Source organism: Rhineura floridana, chromosome 3 (genome assembly GCF_030035675.1).
Source record: "Rhineura floridana isolate rRhiFlo1 chromosome 3, rRhiFlo1.hap2, whole genome shotgun sequence".
NCBI classification, from domain to species: domain Eukaryota; kingdom Metazoa; phylum Chordata; class Lepidosauria; order Squamata; family Rhineuridae; genus Rhineura; species Rhineura floridana.
Window position 1 is genome coordinate 196,180,382 of NC_084482.1, and position 20,118 is coordinate 196,200,499.

Consider the following 20,118-nt stretch of genomic DNA (forward strand, 5'->3'; position numbering starts at 1 on the left):
GTGAGACCATCTTCCAAATAATGTGGTTAACATTGGCCTGAACAAGGCTGCAGATAGATTTTCTCCCCACGGGAGATTGGAAGAGAGCTTGCTATTCTTGTGGTGCACATTCATTGCATTCTTCCCTCTGGTAAACAGGATTGGCAGGTTTTTGCAGTGTAGCCAGAGCTTGAGAAACCTATTTGACCAGTCCAACCAGGGGTGTAGTAGTCCAGGGACTCAGGATGTCTTAGACCCTTACTTCTGTGGGAGCAGGGTCCCAATGTCTCCAGCATCCCATGAGCCCATCACCATGAAAGGAGAGTGTGCTAACCACTGACACGAGTCTTCTTACTTGCTCTCTTTTCATGCTTATTGACTCCTAGGGATGCCTGCATGACAAGGATCTCATTCTCAGCAACAACAACAACAACAAAAACCCCAATGGGAGAGGGCGTGGCTGTGACTATTATGAAGGGACCCTGCACTTCTAATTTGCCACAACACTACTGGACACAACGTAATGGGGCAAAAGAAATAGCCTGCGTAGTCGTACCCTATGGAAAGAAATGGGCTTCTTTTAACAATGCAGGGACGGGGTGTGGGTGTGGCCCTCTGAATGTTGCTGGACTCCCGCCTGCCCCAGCCAGCATGGCCAACGGTCAGGGGTGATGAGAGATGCAGTCCAAGAAGCATCTGGACGGCGACAGGTTTTCTCATCCCTTAATTTAAAGCAATAACAAAAAAAACACTATCTCCCCCACTCCCGGCTAAAATCCTCACCTTAGGAAGAGGCTACGGCTGCAATCCAATACACACTGACCTGTCAGTAAGCCCTATTGAATCATACTCGCTTCTGACTAGACATGAATTGGATTGCAGCTCAAAAAGATAGAAAAAGTTACAGAGAGGAAAAAGGCAAAGTGAAGCGAATCCGGTTGGGAAAGAGATCGGACCACCACGCGGCTCCACATCCAGCCTGCCGGGCTGCCCGCCTAGCCTCGGCCGGTCCCCTCCCTCCGTCCCTCCTCTGCTCCCATCCGCCCATCCTCGGTGACTCAGAGATCGACCGGGCTCAGTTCCTGGGCGTGGCCCGGAGCTGCGGTGGGAAGTTGCTTGAAGTTGCGAGAGGCTCTTCTGAGCTGGAAGACGCGCGACCGCCCTCCGTCCCTCCCCCCTGTCTTCATTCAACAGAAAGTTCAGCTTTCTTGTTTGAACCCAAAGAAGAACGCTTTTCGCCCCCTCTTAAGTCTCCCTCGACATGGCCGAGGAGCAGCCCCAGGTCGAGCTGTTTGTAAAGGTAAGACGGACGCTGTGTGTGCGCGCGCGCGTTGTGCATCCGGCGCGCTTTTTCCTACATTCATTTTTCCTTGGAAGAAATCGAAGAACGTGGAAGCTTCAAAAAGGAAGGGGGGGGGAAGAGACTCTCAAGGCCTTGTATTACATTTCATTGAAGATTCTCCTTTCTTAGGATTATTTTTTTTTATAATGGCCTCACTCTCCGGAGGAAAAAAGTCTCTCTCTCTGATCTTCCTGCCCCCTCCTCACTTCCTCCCGGGCAACGAGCTGATGAGAGTGAAAGCCGAAAGGGAGGAGAGAAGAAGCCCCCGCCCTTCTTTGGCAGACTTTTTTAAAAACCTCTCCAGATATTAATTTTCTGGCTCTCCCCCCCCCTTCCAGCCACCACCCTCCGCTTCCAACCCAGCAGGGTCAGGATCTTGTTCATTCTTCGTGCGAATGAACAAGGGTGAAAAACTTTGCAGTAGGCGTGCCAGGTTCCGGGGAAAGGAGCCTTTCTGTTGCAGCCAAAGAGAAACAAAGAAGCATGTGGCACCTCCAAAAGGGGGAGAGGCTGTCAAAAATAGCGATTTGCACGTTTTCAGATTGGTGGTTGGGTAAATTTTACTCTCCGGATTTAATTGTTTTAGGTGGAAAGGGGCGGCTCTCCTGTACATGGTAATAGACATGACCGCATTTTGAAGCAAGTGAAATAACAGGCCCGTCCTGTTTTGTTCCGGGGCCCTCCTGCTCATCCTTGAATGGGGCCCTAGATTTCTGCCCCCAAGTCCTGTGCTGATGGTGCTGCTGATTGAAGTTGGTTTCCTGCAGCTTAAGAAATAAGATTTTCTATTAGCTATCAATGGTCTCATTTTGGGGGGTGGTAATCACTGCTAATAGACTTCAACCAATTCTTTTTGGCAATTAAATGCACAGGCACATTTATCTGATCCCCTATTCTAGGGATGGAGAACTTGCGGCCCTCCCAAATATTACTGAACTATAATTCCCATCATCCCTGTCAGTTGGCCACACTGGGTGGAGCTGATGGGAGCTGGAGTCCAGCAACTTTCTGGGGGGCCACACAGATCTCCCCTTTCTGGCCATGTTCCCTCCTATGAATTGGTGATAGGGACAGCAAGTTAGGATATATTTATGAAGTCCCTTCTACACTGATGAATCCTTCTCTGTCCGACCTTCCTGCAGATTTCCTGCTGCCTGCCTCTTCTCCTTTTGTCTCCCTCCTTTTTGCGGCCTGAACTGAAAAATTGGGGAAGGGGAATTAAAACGGTTTTCATGTCTCCCCATATTTCAAATGCTGGCTTTTCTCCCTTTGCATCAATGTTCAATGGGTTTCCCAACTACTGAAGCACACACAGACCCTTTTTGTTGCTGCTGCTGCTGTGTGTTTCAGCTGAGTCAAAGAGCGGAAGAACCTCCACAGGAAGATTTAAAAAAAAAATCAGATTCATAGAATTATAGAATAATAGAGTTGGAAGGGTCCTATAAGGCCATCGAGTCCAACCCTCTGCTCTATGCAGGAATCCAGCTTAAAGTATCTCTGACAGGTGGCTGTCCAGCTGTCTTTTAAATGCCTCCAGTGGTGGAGAGCCCACCACCTCCTGAGGTTATGGGTACCATTGTTAACCAATCTCCTCTGTTTACATAGTCTTGGAGGATAAGGCTGTAAGTGGCTGCTAGTCACAATGGCTGTATGTTAGTACCTCTCCAGGATGAGCGGCACCATGTCTCTAAATGTTAGTTGCTGGAGATCATGAGTGGGAGAATGCTGTTGCGCTTGTGCTTCCCATTGGGGCATCTGGTTGGCCACTGTGGGAAACAGGAGGCTGGGCTCCATTGTTTATTTATGCATTGCACTTCTATCCCACCTTTCCTCCAAGGAGCTCAAGGTGGTGTAAATGGTTCTCCTTCTTCTACATTTTATCCTCACAACAACCCTGTGAGATTGGCTAGGCTGAGAGGCAGTGACTGGCCCACAATCACCTAGTAAGCTTCATGGCTGAGTGGAGACTGAAGCCCTGGTCTCCCAGGTCCTAGTGCAACACTTCAACCGTTACATCACACTGGCTAGAAATGGGTCTGTGTCTCATTCAGCAGGGCTTTTTGCCGACTTTTTGAGCATGGCTTTCGCCCCATCTGTCCTTAATCCTCCTTTGAGATATGATGATATTGAAAGTTAGCAAAGAGGTGGGAGAAGATTTTCTTCAGTGTTTATTACATTTATACCTCACAATTTCCTCCAGGGTGGCGTCGATGGTTCTCTTTCTCATTCTTTCCCCTCACAAATACCCTTGTGAGGTAGATTAGACTGAGAGGCGGTAATTGGTCCAAGGGCAGCTTTGTGGCTGGATGGGGATTTGAACTCTGGTCTCCCAGGCCCTAGTCCAACACTCTGGCCGCTGCACCACACTAGATTCTGAGGACGTTCTACATTTCTGGTACAAACTCAGTCGCCTGGTGTATGTCAGGAGCTGGGTTGATTGTGTGTTCTTGAAGGCCAGGCAGATCTGGGTTTTTATTAAAGTGGCTGGTTGCAGTGAGTGGCAGCCCCATTTCTTTTGTGCTTCTAGCCCATTGAGGACCACCTTGCGCTACAGGAAGTGGGAGTTTGTGGCATCCCTAGGCATGAGCAGGAGGACTCCTGGGACAGGATGTGGTATGTAGGGTCAGATCTGTGCCGCCTGCCTGTTTCTTTGGCACTGTGATAGGTGTTTTAAAGCCTTGTACTGAGTTAGACCAACGGTCCATCTAGCTCAGTTTTGTCTACACTGACTGGCAGCGGCTCTCCAGGGTTTCAGGCAGAGGCCTCTCCCAGCCCTACCTGGAGATGCCGGGGATTGAACCTGGAACCTTTTTGCATGCAAGGCTGAGGGCCACTGAGCTCTGGCCCTTTGCCAAGCACTCAGTATGATCTTGTACATTGGACTTACAAAGCTGCCTTAGATTGGGTCCGGCCATTAGTCCATCTAGCCCAGAATTGCCTACTATGTCTGTGGGAGGCCGTCAGAGATCTCAGGCAGGGGACTGCACTCTTACCTGACGCTACGTTTCCCTGAAGATCTCGGTGACTGAACTTGGGACCTTTTGTATGCAACGCATATGTTCTTCCACTGAACCATGTCCCCTCCCCGTGTAGCACGCTTGCCAGAAAAAACGGGGGGGGGGAAACAGTGGATGTCTCTACCCAGCCTTATTAAACCAGTCTCTCGTTCTGCCTCCCTTCCTTTCTTCCACACGGGCCTTTGAGGAGCCTCCTGCAAACATTCCTCCTCCCCCATTTCAAGCCGCTGAATGGCTAAATGCTTCTCGCCTTTCCACCAGCCGATTCGGCGTGCAGGCAAGGAGGGTGAGTGGTGCAGGGGCTATTGTGCTGCACAATGGGAGTGTGGTGTACGGAAACCTCTGAGCGCTCCTGGTTTGGGTCTTCAGCATGTTCTTTACCCCATTAGTGATGAGTGCCTTGGAGTTATAAGTATTTACAGTATTGGGGGGTGTTTGTTTAAATCAGAGGTGGAGAACCTCAAGCCCTTGGGACTTTCACAACACCGCGGCCCTTGACTAGCTGTCTCCCCTCTCACTGGCCCTGCCTCATACCCACCTGGCGGGTTTCTGCCCGGCTGCCAGGTGTCCTCGAGCTCTGATAGTGCCTCTCGCTTGCCTGGATGGAGGATAGAGAGGGGTGTGCGAGTGTGTGCAGAAACTAACCTGTGGTGCCACCGTGAAATTTGCATGAGTTACTCTGCCCACTTTTGCTCCTGGCCTCACCCACAACTGGCATGTTACCCAGAAGGGAATGCAGTCCTCAGGCTGAAAAACATTCCCTTTCCCCTGGTTTCAGTCCTAAAAGAGAAGGGTATGGATGGCACAGCAATTGTCTGTGAAATGCATTCTTCTCTTTCTCTCCCCTTCCCTTTTCACCGCCCACTGCCAAGTGTGAAGCCACAATGTTCCAGACTCTCGGTAAGGCCGGCTGTGCCGTTTCCCATCCTAACATGTCAACGTTTTCCGCCAGCTGCTACTGCTCTTAGCGCATTCCCTTACAATAACGCCCTCATCTTGCAGGGGTGCAATTTTGGGGAAGGCATCCTCCCCCCACAGTATTTCCCACCCCATGTGTGTCTTGCACACGTGTAAGAAAATAACTGGGGGGAGTGTGGCCCTGCAGCACCGGTGCAACAAATGCAGATAAAAAAGCATTTGTTTATTTTCATTTGTTGCAACTGAATACTGAGTACTGTATCTTGTTTGCCTCACTGAGAAACTCTTTGCCCTCCCCTTGCCACCTTTGACATGTGAAATCCCCCCCCCCTTCCTCTTTTGTTTTGCATCGGTCCTTGCCTTGTGGTCCTTGCCGTGCAGGGATGGGAGCCCGTTTCTTGGTGAACTGCAGCTGATGATGTCTTTGCCTCTCATCTCTATAACATGAAAACATGCAAGAACATATGAAGCTGCCCTGTATAGCAAGTCAGGTTGTAGGTCTATCTAGCCCAGTACAGTCTATTCATTTTTATTTTATGCTAGGGGGCTCTGCCCCCCTGCTCGCTCCACTTGCAAATCCGCTGCCCACCCCTAACCCCTCCATTCCCCCTGCCACCTCCAACCCCTGTACTCCCCCAGGCAACCCCACCCCCTCAGGTCGTCCCACTCCCCTTGTGGGGATTATAGTCTCCTAACAACTCTCAGCACCCTTAACAAACTACAGTTCCCAGGAATCTTTGGGGAAAGCCATGACTACTTTTAAACTGGCATGATACTGCTTTAATTGTATAGTGTAGATGGAGCCTGGGACTGAAGGCCTGTTTCTGGTTCAGCCTGCTTCTCCTGTTCTCTGCTGCTTTGTACATCTCTCCCAGGGGTAGCTAACATGGTGCCCCCTGGCTGTTATCGGACTCCAGCTCCCACCTTTCCCTGACCATTGGCCATACTGGCTGAACAACATCTGCAGGATACCATGTTGGCTATCCCTGACTTCCCCTTCTATGGTTATGTGGCAGTTAGCTATTCTTAGCCTTCAAAATGGAAGGAACATCCATGGTCAAGAGGCAATGCATGCAATGCAGATAAATAGGAGAGGAGTGTTTGCTACTTGTAAGCTTCCCAGAATCATCCAGCTGACCATTGTTGTAACAGAATGCTGGACTGCATGGACTTTGGGTCTGAGCCAGTTTGTTGTTGTTATGCCTTCAAGTTGATTACGACTTATGGCGACCCTATGAATCAGTGACCTCTAATAGCATCTGTCGTGAACCACCCTGTTCACATCTTGTACGTTCAAGTCTGTGGCTTCCTTTATGGAATCAAGCCATCTCTTGTTTGGCCTTCCTCTTTTTCTACTCCCTTCTGTTTTTCCCAGCATTATTATCTTTTCTAGTGAATCAGGTCATCTCATGATGTGTCCAAAGTATGATAACCTCAGTTTCATCATTTTAGCTTCTAGTGACAGTTCTGGTTTAATTTGCTCTAACACCCAATTATTTGTCTTTTTTGCAGCCCATAGTATGTGCAAAGCTCTCCTCCAACACCACATTTCAAATGAGTTGATTTTTCTCTTGTATGTTCTTATGCCTTACCACCATTTTTCCTTTGCCTGGCTCTGTTTCTAGATTGCCCTCATAAGAACGTAAGAAGAGCCCTGCTGGATCAGGCCAAAGGGTATGCTTTAAGTTGGATTCCTGCACTGTGTTGGGGGTTGGACTTGATGTCCTCATAGGTCCCTTCCAACTCTACTGTTCTATGCTTCTATGAAAGGTTAATCTCATCCAGCCTCCTGTTATCACAGTGGCCAACCAGATACCTATGGGAAGCCTGCAAGCAGGACCTGAGTGCAAGAGCACTCTCCTTACTTGTGATTCCCAGCAGTTGGTTTTCAGAGGCATGATTCCTCTGGCAGTGCTGGTGAAACATGGCCGTTGTGGCTAGTAGCCATTGGTAGCCCTTTCCTCCATGAATTTGTCTAATCTTCTTTTAAAGCCATCCAAGTAGGTGGCCATCGCTGCCTCTTGTGGGAGTGAATTCCGCAGTTTAACTATGCGCTGTCTTTTGTCTGTCCTGAATCTTCCAATATTCAGCTACATTGGATGGCCCTGGGTTCTAGTATGATGAGAGGAGTAGGGAAATGACTTCCTATGCACTTTCTTCACACCATGCATAATCTTACCTACCTCTATCACGCCCTCCCTTACTCCTCCCCCTTTTTAATAAGGTAAAAGAATAACCTCCGGGCCTGGCAAAATAGCTTGGCTTTGCCACCCAGCTGGGTGCAAACTTGCATAAAACCTTTGAGGACTGTATGAATCCTCAGTATCTGGAAATGAGATAGTGAAGTGCAGGACATACTTCTCAAGCATCTAGTCCCCAGTGGAGGGAAGAGACCCGGAATGACACCAAATATCTTTCAATAGCTGCACAACTTCTGGGTGCAAGGCAGAGAACAGAAATTGCTGTCTGTGTTGGTTTTTAAAAAACCTGCTGGGAGGGTAGCAGATAAAAACAAAACGAAACAGGACTGTCTGTTATTTTAATAAGAAAGGGGAAGTTGCTTCGCCCTCCCCCGCTCTCCATGCGCTTAGCATGGGATGCTGAGAAGGCAAGTAGTTTTGTGTTGTAACAAGGCTTTGTCAAATTTGGAATGCTACTCAAATGAGAATTCAAGAAATTTTCTGAAAGATAAGAGTACCCACAGAGCTGCAGATTTGGACAGCGGGTTAAACTTTGTGCCCTCCAAAAACCTTGACTCAGGGGTGAGAAGTCTTGGCTGTGAGAATGCACTGAGGTTTGGAGATGCTCCGAGTGCCTGAGAGGCCCAGTGCAACTGCAGAGATAAGGCACCTTCCCCAATTCTGAGCTGAGGAGGGACCGCAGCACAGGGGCAGAACAGCTGCTTTGCATGCAGAAGGTCCCCAATTCAATCCCTGCCCACTCCAGGTAGGGCTGGGGAAAGGCTCCTGTCTGAAACCCTGATGGGGGGGGTGCTACTCACTGTAGACCAGCATTTGCTAATGTGGCACCCTCCTGATGTTTTGGACTACAACCCCCAATCGGCCCCAGCCAGATGTAGTCCAAAACATCTGGAGGGCACCAGGTTGGCAAAGGCTGATGTAAATTCTAAGCTAGATGCACCAAAGGTCTGATTGACTATAAGGCAGCTTCCTACATTCCTGCTAAGTTTCTGCTTTCCAAGGCTCATTGCAGGATCAGGAGACACTTCCACCAAGTTCTCCAGCTTGGGAGCAGGGAGGGAATCTTGGCAGATTTTTTTTTTAAAACGTGCCCTCTAGTGGAGATGCGGGAAGTGCATTTGTAGACCCCTTGTTGGTAATGACTGCTTTATTTATTTAATGTTGTAGATTGATCTGCTTCACGCTCAGCTTAAAGATGTGCAGCTTATTCCTTTCCAACATAGAAATCGCAGATTTTGCTAGATACATGAGGCTATAGACTAATTCTCAGGGATAGACTGAGGCACCGTGGTGGCGTGGAATGTTCATAAACATTTTAATTGTTCAAGGGGAAGGTTCCCACAGTGGAACATTGACAAACAATGACTTTTATCTGAGAGGAATTAAAGGTCGTTTCAACTATAACAAACTCACATGGTTTAGGGACAGAAAGGTCCATGTACTGTTGTCAAGAAGGGAGTGGAAAGGGGGATATATTTAAAGGTTTGATCTAAAGTAGGCCAGCATAGAAACTAATTTATTTTCAGAAGGCTTAGAGCAAGTAAACAACATTTCCACATCCTTATAATAACCTATGAAGGTAGGTCAGTAATAATATTTGAATTCTATAGGTGGAGAAACTGGGGCTGTGAATTAATTGCCTTGCCCAGGGCTATCAGGTCTGACTATGGCTGAACTGGGAACATGCATTTTTCAAAACATTGCTCTCCATTTTAAAATGTGGTAAGGAAGAAAGGAGTGAATTGCTTCACTGTACTTTAAGGGCATGGCTTGAAATTTGTGTCCTTCACGCAATGCATAATTATATCAGTGGGATTCCATATTGCAAGGTGTGACAGCCTGTCACTTAGATGGCTTTTAAAAAAGTATTCATGAAGGATTGGTCTACCAACAGCCAGGCCATGGTAGCTAAATTGAACCTCCCTATGCAGAGGCAGTATATCTCTGAACTCTGGGGACAGCCAGATATCCCCTGATCCTTATCGCCTTCATACCTGTATATTCCCAAAAGCATCTGGTTGGGCCAGATGGAATTTCATCTGGTCTATCAAGGCCAGGCATGGGGAACTGGATCTGGACAGCCAAATTTTCATCTCCCCCAAGTCAGTCACCTGATATCACAGTTATGCCAGGTTATGTATTTTTGCCTGCACCAATAATCAGCTGATCATCAAGACTTGCAAAGCGCTGCACGCAGCTATGCAGACCCCAAAGATCAGCCGATGGGGTTTGGGTGCTTTGTGCATGGAGCCATGCAAGCCTTGACAGTCAGCTGATTGTTGGGGCTTGCATAACTCAGCGTGCAAGGCTTTGAAAGCCCTGACAATCAGCTGATTGTTGGGGCTTGCAAATAATCAACTGATCAGTGATGCCTGCAAACTCCCTTTGGCCTAGCCATGTCTTTACATTATATAGTGTGTTGAGTGTAGGGCAGGTGGACATGGCTTGGACCAAATGGCCTGGTGGGCCAAATATGGAGGCCTGGTGGGCCAAATGGGGAGGCCTGGTGGGCCAAATGGGGAGGCCTGGTGGACCTAATCAGGCCTGTGGGCTGGAGGTTCCCCACCCTTGATCAAGGCAGTGATTACATTATGTGTGAAGATTGGCTAATTTTACATCAGGGATGGGCAACCTTTTCTCTGTAGAGGGCTGCATTTCCATGGGGGCAGGGAACGTTCTGAGGACTCCATAGCGGCAGGGGACAGGGTCAGAGCCAAAAATGGGTGAGGCCATCTCACTTTCCCATGTCTCTCTCTGCCATGTTTTCCCCTGTTTCTTGCCACTCACATGAAATTAGGCCAAGAGCCATATGGAAGGGGTCCCTGTGCCAGAGGCTTCCAACCTGAGTTTACACATGGTGCGGTTGTACTTGGATATCTGCAGCCAAGTACAGAATATCTCTTCAGGAGATAGCCTGTGGCTGCTGGTCCCCTTCCCACATTCCACAGCAGCGTGAAATGGACTTCCAAATGGCATGATCCCACACCACTCAGGCGGACCATCATGCGAAGAACCTAAATCGGGTGTTTGCCCCTATCCACACTAATCTGAAAACAACTGCAGAGCCATAGAAACATAGGAAGCTGCTTTCTAAGTCAGACTGTTGGGGTCTGTCTAGCCCAGTACAGTTAACACTGACTGGCAGTGGCCCTCTAGGTTTCAGCCCTACCTGGAGATGCCAGGGAGTGAACTTGGGATGTTTTGCACGCAGAGCAAGTGCTCACTACCATTGACCTATGGCCCTTCTGTTGCCAACCACGTCAGTAAAAGGTATGCAGCATGCATGCTAATGCACAGTCACTTTGGTCTCTCCTACCCAGTCATTGCCCTCCTGACAGGGAGCTAAATGTGCTGCCCTGGCAAAATGGGAGTGTATCACAGGGAAATTACTCCCATGACTTTGTAAGTGAATCGTAACATCCAGCATTTTGCAAATGAAAGTGAGAACATGTCTGTTTTCTCACACTGAAGATCACTGCCTGAGTACCTCCTCCTCACTCAGACGCCATGTATTCCTTCATTGAGCAAGGGGTTGGGCTAGATTATCTCCAAGGATCCTTCCAACTCTAAAATTCTATGATTTCATTATATATTGCTGAAGACTTCTCTCTGCCTGTTGTATTCATTTATTCTGTAATAGCCTGCCCTGCAGGGACTTAGGAAGTAAACTGACCATAACTGTTTCCTTTTGTGTATGTATATAAAAAACAAACACTTTTTGAATAGAATGCTTAATATTATATAATGGCTCTGATTGTACTTAATATAGAGTAGGCTGCAATTAGGGATGGCTGAATCACTCTGTTTCCGGTCTGTGTTGGTTTCACATGTGTTTATGCACGAGTCCTGTCCGTCCCATTTTGCAATAATCTGAGAAGCTTTACAAAAGAAAAAAACTTGCACACAAAATCATATTTAAATTCATATTTTGAATGTTTTCTCACAAAATATGCATTTCTAAATATGCATGTTATATGCAGTTTTGCTCTGTTTTTGAGCTGAAAACTGGTCACAAAATTCTGAGAAGTGCAAAATCTAAGTTTACCTGTGCAGATCAGGTCACTTCCTATCAGAATTTAAAAAGAAATTCCTCAAGCATCCCTAGCTGCCTCTTGGATGGTTTTAGCTATCTAGATCAGTAGCTATGGCTGTCAGGAGAGGAACTACTAGTACTGTACAACTACTGGTGGGGTACTCGTGCATGCATGCAAACACTTTTAAAAAACAACAACCCGATGTTCTTAAAATTCCCCCCAAAGGCAAATCTGGAATAAAATGTGATTTACCAGGAATAGTTATCCGAATAATGGGACTGTCTCTGGTAAATTAAGTCAGCTGGGAGCATGTGGAAGGGTAAGGATGCTTGGATTTCAAAAGGAAGTGTTTCCAAAGATGGAGGGAAGTTACAAAGATGGGGAGGACATTACAGGGGGCACCACAGAATGTGCCTCCCAAACCTATATTCGGCCCACTAATGCTTGGTGTAAGAGCACATACTACTTTGCATGCAGAACCTCCAAGGAGCAGACAGTGGCATTTACGGTTCTCCTCCCTCTCCATTTTACCCTCACAACAACCCTGTGAGGTAGGTTAAATTGAGAGACTGTGACTGGCCCAAAGTCACCAGGCAAGCTTCATGGCTGAGTGGGAATTTGTACCCTGGTTTCCCAGGTTCTGGTTCAGCACTCTGACCACTGTGCCACACTGGCTGTCTCAGTATGCTACTCTGAGGCTACAGTGCTGTGCACCGTTACTTGGAAGCACACCTTGCTGAGCACTGTGGGGGTTATAGCTCAGTGGCAGCAAGTACTTTGCATACAAAACGTCCCAGTTTAATTACTTAGAACTTGGAAGGCTGCCTGTCAGACCTAGTATTGTTGACACTGACTGGCAGCAGCTCTCTAGGATTTTAGACAAGGGCCTTTCCCAGCTCTACCTGGAGAAGCCAGGGTTGGACTTGAAGCCTTCTTCAGGCAAAGCAGATGTTCTACCACTGAGCTACAGCCTTAACCACTCCTCAAGTACATGAAAGGCTGCAACACAGGAGGGCCGGGATCTCTTCTCGATCGTCCCAGAGTGCAGGACACAGAATAATGGGCTCAAGTTACAGGAAGCCAGATTTCGGCTGAATATCAGGAAAAACTTCCTAACTGTTAGAGCCATATGACAATGGAACCAATTACCTAAAGAGGTAGTGGGCTCTCCAACACTGGAGGCATTCAAGAGGCAGCTGTCCGGACAGCCATCTGTCCGGAATGCTTTGATTTGGATTCCTGCATTGTGCAGGGGGTTGGATTTAATGGCCTTATAGGCCCCTTCCAACTCTACTATTCTATAATTCTATGAACTCCTTACCAGCTCCATTAAAAGGTTCAGACAGCAGATGAAGGAAAAGACCTGTGAGCCTGCGGAGCCACAGCTAATCATAATGGACTCAATGGACAAATAGCCTGGCCTATATGATGGGGAGAGTGATATAGACAGCTAGGTTTCCTACAAATGCCTCAGCCTAGAACAGCCTTTGCCAACCTGGTGCCCTCCAGAGGTTGGTGGACTACAACTCCCATCAGCCCCAGCTGATGGGAGTTGTATTCCAAGAACCTCTGGACGGTACCAGGTTGGCAAAGGCTGTCTTAGAGGCAAGAGGGTGAAGTCCCTGTTTTTCATCCAAACACCTTGATCCTATCAGCAAACATGCTGGCTTAAGGCCGTGACAAAGTCCCCTCTGTTAACTGACTGTAAGTGTTTTGTTCCAAGCAAGGTTTTCCCTCTGATTGTCTGTTGGGATCTATAGATATAGATCTACACCTTGGAAAAGTCTCGGGTGGGCCCTTTGTTTTCCTAGTCACACTGCTGAAAAATAGCAGTATTGTGATGGTTGAATGTGTGGAGGCTAGCTAGAAGCTGTTTCATTTAAGGCAAAGCAGGAGTTCATTGTTAGCGTTTCTTAGGATCGGGGACAGAAGATAAACCAGCAAGTTTAATAAGGATAGTGTATAAATCGATAGATCCTCCGTGACGCAGAGTGGTAAGCACCGGTAACGCAGCTGAAGCTCTGCTCACGGCCGGAGTTTGATTCCAATGGAAGGAGGAAGTCGAATCTCCAGTAAAAGGGGTCGAGGTCCACTCAGCCTTCCATCCATCCATGGTCGGTAAAATGAGTACCCGGCATACGCTGGGGGGTAAAGAAAGGCCGGGGAAGGAACTGGCAATCCCACCCCATATATATGGTCTGCCTAGTAAACGTTGCAAGACGTCACCCTAAGAGTCAGAAATGACTCGGACTACAAGTGCGGGGACACCATTACCTTTTATAAATCGATGGGATACCACTCACAAGTATATAATTAACTTTAATACCTGTCCAGAGTGCTTACTCATTTATATGTAATAACTGCTATATATACAATATACTTTTAAACGCTGTGACACGCCTCTGCCCATTTATGGTGAAGGGATAAAGAAAAGAATGGTTGTGAAGTCTTTTGGCTAGTTCAGTAAATGGATGTATTAAATAAAATAAATTAAAATTAAAATAATAAATTATTAAATTTTTATTCCATCCTTCCTCCCAAAGGGAGCCCAGGGCAGTAAACACACATATGATAAAAGAAGTAAAACATATAAAAATAACTTTAAATGCAACTAAATAATTCCATAATTAAATATTACCTCTACAGTCACAGGGCCGGATTAAGCTGAGGAGGGCCCCTAGCCTGATTGGTGTTTGTGGGGCCCTATCCCCACGCTTCACTTACCTTTCCGTTGTTTTTTGTGGCGCGCACAGGTTTGCCATCAATCAAGATGAGGGCCGAGGTTTCTCTAAGGAGCTGAAGCCTCGGCCGCCATCTTTGTTGATGGCAGCAACGCACGCGTGTAGCACGCATGCGTGCTGTCAGCCAAGATGGCGGCAGAGGCTTCAGCCCCTTAAGGAAACCTCAGCTGCCATCTTTATTGATGGCAAATCTGTGCGCTGCAAAAAACAATGGAAAGGTAGGTAAAGCGAGGGGATGGTGGTCCGCGGATGCTTCCGCGGATCGTGGAAGGAGAGCGGAGGGCCCCCTGTAGCTCCAGGGGCCCTCAGGCCAGTGCCCCATGGGCCCCCAAGAGCTCCGGGCCCCTAGGCTTCAGCCTACTAAGCCTAATGGATAATGCGGCCCTTTGACATATGCATTTTACTAGTGAACATAATTTTGTATCCCATGCCATTTCTAGTACTACTTTCCCAATATTTTTATAGTAATTTTTTTAATTCCAATACTAGATATATTTATACCAGCATTTTAAAGAGTCTTCTTTTTTTAAAGAAGAAAATAAGAAGAGCCCTGGTAGATCAAGCCAAAGGCCCATCTAGTCCAACATCTTCTTCTCTCCGTGGCCAGCCTGATGCCCCCATGGGAAGCCTGCAACCAGGACCTGAACACAACAGCACTCCCTCCCCTCCGGTGGCTTCCAGCAATTGGTATTCAGAAGCACACTGCCTCTGAGGTAGAACAGCCATCATGGCGAGTAGCCACTCATAGCTTTATCCTCCCAGTTTTTAAATTTTTACAATCCCTTTCCAAAGTTTCTTATCATAGGAACTTGTGTGGATATCCTGTCCAAATATCTATTTCCCCCAAAGACTGAGTTGGTTGTTTCTTCCCAAATTTGGCTACCACTCCCTGGGCTGTTGCAACAGCCTCCCTGTCATTTTCCTGTAATTATTTGGTTGTCTTATTTCTTATGCTTGTTTAATGGTTTTTATACGGTGCAGTTGTCTTCTCTTCCGTACTGATGATGATGTTTTATTGTTTGAGTTATTAAGCTACATTGGCTGGGTTTTTTGTTTTTTTTACTAGTAGTTACCACAGTTACCACAGTTTTTAATAGTTACCACATTTTTATAAACAGATGAAATAAATTGTGCAGCACTGGGACGGAGCCATTCTGGGAAGCCTTTGGTCTCTTCTGCCACGTGTCATTTTAGATTTCTGTTTTTGATGACATCTCCTGGCTGCCTATTATCTTCCACAGGTGCCATAGTAATCACAGTAGTTGTTGTCTTTACTGTATATGCCTTCAAGTCAATTATGACTTATGGCGACCCTATGAATCTTTTGGATATATTCATAGGGTTTTCATGGTAAGAGGTATTCAGAGGTGGTTTACTATTGCCTTCCTCTTTTTTTTATCATTAATTTTATTCAAATTTTCCAACAAAACAACAAAACAAAACAAATTAAACAATAAAATAAAATGTTGACTTCCGATTTGTCGCAGATCAGTTATAGGTCTATGATATATAACAAACCTGTCTCTTAATATATTACAAAATCACTTTCCTCCAGTAGTTATCTTAATTAATCATCAAATCTCATTAACATCACTTTATTCTTTCCGCAAAAAGTCAAAGAGAGGTTTCCACTCCTTGAGAAATATATCGCTCGAATTTTCTTCAAATAAACATGTCAATTAATCCATCTCATCAAGTCTACTAGGACCAATAATTTCAATAGCCATTTTTCCATTATCAGTGTTAATTCCATCTTCCAACTTCCATCCTTGCACCCATAACAATCTTGCTGTCATAGTCATATAGTTAGAGTCTAATGGGAATTTCCTTCATCACAAATATTTCCTTGCCATCAATTCTGAATGTGTTGCTGAAATATTGTTGTAAAGTCATATCTCTGTTCCTCTTTTTTACGAAATGCACTAGCACATCTCTTGAGAGTTTTTCCATCGTCACATATCTGGAATTAATTCTATAAATTTTCTCTATTTCAAGTTCCATCAAATCATTCCAGTCCAGAAATTCCATCGAAACATTGATAGCTTTATCTCTGATATCTTCATCAATTTCTCCAGGGACAACGCCGAATTCCAAACAGTAATCTTTATCTCCAGGATCCACAAACTCCAAATATTTTTCCAGTTCCACACTTGATAAATCTGTTCCAATCTCCAGGACTTGCATCCTCCCTTCAATTTTTGCCATAAAGTCCAAATCTTTTTCCAATTCCACATTTGATATATCTGATCCAATCTCCAGAATTTGCTCCTTCCCTTTAATTTCTTTTTCATATTCTATTGCTTGTCCATCTGCTTCTTTTCTCATATAATCCTTTATTTCTTTCAACTCCTGTTTCACTTTACCAAATTCAGTTGTCATCTCTTGTCTACTCTGTCCCAGTTCTTGTTTCATTATCTTAATCTCATCCATTATCTTCTGAAACATATCCAGAGGGGAAAACCCTTCCAGGGGTACATCCAGGGTCTCTGCCACTTCTTTGATTGTAATTCTTAAAGCCAGAAAAAAAAAAACCCTTCAAATTTCCAATATAGCCACAATTCCCAAGCAAAGAGTAATTTGCTTCTTTTTCCAGCAATAAGGGAGTTAATATTCCAGGCCTGTTGACATCTGGCCTGCACAGTTCTTATCTCCTGCATGTCCAAGAATGCAAAACAAATTTGGTTCACAGCGCCGAACAATTAGTAACATACACGAACAGCAGATTCGTCTAAAGAAAGTAGTCCAAGACAAAGTTGTCCCAGACATATATCAATCAAATAATCATCTAAATCAGATTTTCTCTTTGGATAAGTTGCCCCTCATCCGTTTTAATCTTTATAGTTTCCAAATTCAGGCCTGCTTTTTGCCATAAAAAATAAGATAAGCTTTTAAAATTTTCTTTCCTCCTCCTTAATTCCTCGTATAAAAGAGAGAAGTGTAACTCACCCAGGTATCTTAATTGCTGATTCTAAAACAAATCTCTTTTACTGTAGTAATTTAAGCCAAATGATAAGATTAGACAGAAGAAAGCTCGCCCGTTGTGGATCGTTTAAAAGAAAAAAAGTCTCACTTTTTTTCAGCCCAGCTTGCTGGAAGTCCTAACTCCGTCCTCGGCTGCTAGGTGTGCCTTCCTTTCCCAGGGAATTCCTGATCAATTCCAGCCACCGACAGCCCAACAAAGTTTCTGTGGATAATCTATTCGGTTCACCCTTGCCTGGGAGAACATTTACACCAAAGTTCCCTTTTGACTGATTTTAAACTGAAAAAAGCTTCCTCTGAGACAGAGCTCTCTCAGAGGCAGCCACAGGCGGAGCAATCTTCCGGGAAGTCCCTACTATTGCCTTCCTCTAAGCCTACGGCACCCGGTATTCCTAGGCGGTCTCCCATCCAAGTACTATCCAGGCCTGACCCTGCTTAGCTTCCGAGATCAGAGGAGATCATGCGTGTTCAGGGCCGTAGAGTCACTGTAGTAAGGACTGTTTTCTCAGCTGCTTTCCTCATTACTAGATTCAGTGGAGAGAGCAACATGGGAAGGAAGGGGGACAGCAGTGGACAAAAATGATGCTTGCACTAGCCTAGAGCAGGTAGCAGGCAGAGTCAGGAAGGGCTCTGGGTCTGGGAGTAAATCATTGCTTTGCATGCAGAACGTCCCGGGTTTAAACCCCAGCATCTCCAGGTGGATCTGGGAAAGTCCCCTGTCTGAAATCCCTGAGAGCTGCTCCCAGTCAGTGCAGATAATACTGAACTAGATGATGGCAATGGTCTGACTCGATGTAAGGCACCTTCCCAGTAATTTATTTTATTTATTTATTAGATTTATATCCTACCCTCCCAGTAGGAGCCCAGGGCAGCAAACAAAAGCACTAAAAACACTTTAAAACATAAAAAACAGACTTTAAAACATATTAAAACAAAATATCCTTAAAACATTTTTTTAAAGCTTTAAAAGCACCTTTTTCTAAAAACAAGCTTTAAAAACATATTAAAAGGCAATTCCAACACAGACGCAGACTGGGATAAGGTCTCTACTTGTTGAAAGAGCCTGAAAGAGCCAATAATATGTTGTGCACATTCTGCAGAGGCCCTTTTGAAAGGCAGAAGATCACTTGGGTGCAAAATTCTCCCCCCAGAAAATACACACTTGCATTTTTTTCCTTAAAAAAACAAAGCCTTTGGCTCTTAAGACTGCACACATAATTATTAGAAGAGCCCTGCTGGACCAGGCCTTGCAATCTGCATCTGAAGCTAAGATATGATATAATTAAACAGGACATTAATTGTTGAAATAAATAATAGTCAGGTTAATAGATTGTTTGAACCTATTTCAGATTTAAGAGAAGCTGTCCCTTTCTTAAGGGAGTCTCAAAGATTTTTTACAATAAATGCTTACAATTAATTAACTTATTAACTGATCAATTAGCCGTGTTGAAGCCACTAAGAAGCCAAGCAACTAGGTGACTGAACTTTCTCAACAGTCCTGCTTTCAGATGACACTCGGGCGCTAGAAGTTCATCAGTGCTGGACTTCTCTTTAAGCTACAATCTGAACTTCCTTTCTAACTGGGAGAAATAAGCTAAGAGGCAAAATATTTCTGCAAACACATGACCACACACATGCACATGTGATTATATGTCTGTCAGCTTAGTGTGTAGAAAAATAGATGTTAGGGGTCACACTATTTCCTTTCTAGCCCAGTATTGTCAACTCTGGCAGGTAGAAGTTCTCCAGGACCTCTTTTCCCACCTCCCTTTTAGCTGGAGATGCCAGTGATTGAATCTGTGACCATACGATGGAAAGCATGCACTCTGTCACAGAGCTATGGATCCTGTGGGATGTAGCAGAGTGCCTAAGAGACTTAAGCTACAAATCAGGAAGTCCTGGTTCAAATCTCACCATGAACTTTCCAGGTGGAATAAGGCAAGCCACAGGTCCCACACTCATCTGCAACGTGAGGGACCTGCTTTACACGGTGTTAAAAGAATTACAACATAATGTATGGGCTCTGAACACTCTATAAGTGGTGTTTAAAGGGCAGGTATTATTACAGAAAAAAGGGAGTCATTCTTTACACAGTGCATCGTTACCACTGTGGAATTTGCTCCCACAAGGTGTAGCGATGGCCACCCGACTTGGATGGCTTCAAAAGAGGATTAGACAAATAATAATTCAGGGAGGATAGGGCTATCAGCATGATGACTACTAACTCGGATGGTTATAGTATTGTATCAGAAGCAGGATTCCTCAGTGCCAGTTGCTGAAGAGCACAGGTTGGGGAGTGTTGTTGAGCTCATGGCCTGCTTCCCAGAGGCATCTGGCTGACCACTGTGAAAACAATGCTGGGCTAGGCTGTGTACCTACCGTGCCTTTAAACCCCCTCCCCCCAAAAGAATAGTAGAAATAATAGTTTAAGGGTGCTGGGAATTTTAGTTCTGTGAGGGGAAACCCACAGTTCCTAGGATTCTTGTGATGTGTGTACACTTTCAATGTATGGTATGTACAGAGCCCCAATGGGCCCTTGGCCTTATCCAGCAGGGCTTTTCTTATGAGAAAGAGGATGAGGTTCCTGTGCCTTTAATAGTTGTGTTGAAGAAGAGATGTAGCTTGTCAAGCAAGAACTATTCCTGCTGAAATTCACTGTTAAAGTCACAGGAGCCCCACCTTCTTCTTCTTCTTTGTATCTGACTGTACTTGGTAGAAAATACAACTGCAGTTGCAAGCAGGACTCTTATTACAGCAGGCAAGGAAGAGGGTGGGCCTTCCACTTTTATGCCAGTGCTTCAAGTTATCCGGTCTGCAAGCCAGAACTTTCCTAAGTCTTGCACAGCTGTGAGCTCTTCAAGCTCAGGAGTTTTTACTTGTTGACAGTTCTGCCTTGCAGGGTGAATT

The 20,118-nt window shown here is 45.6% G+C and overlaps 1 protein-coding gene and 1 pseudogene across 2 annotated transcripts in view; one reads left to right on the top strand and one right to left on the bottom strand.

Moving 5' to 3' along the window:
- Positions 1-1,035: 1,035 nt before the first annotated feature.
- The window catches only part of CLIC1 (chloride intracellular channel 1), a 43,933-nt gene continuing 24,850 nt past the window's right edge, over positions 1,036-20,118 (top strand). Inside the window, exon 1 of one of the 2 annotated variants that reach the window (XM_061619280.1) lies at positions 1,036-1,279. In XM_061619280.1, the coding sequence (XP_061475264.1) occupies positions 1,241-1,279 (39 nt within the window). In that variant the 5' untranslated portion in view covers positions 1,036-1,240. Of the gene's footprint in view, positions 1,280-4,500; positions 4,625-20,118 lie in introns of those variants that run through there. The other variant, XM_061619281.1, reaches the window with a different exon arrangement.
- LOC133382565 (5S ribosomal RNA) lies at positions 17,583-17,701 on the bottom strand (annotated as a pseudogene).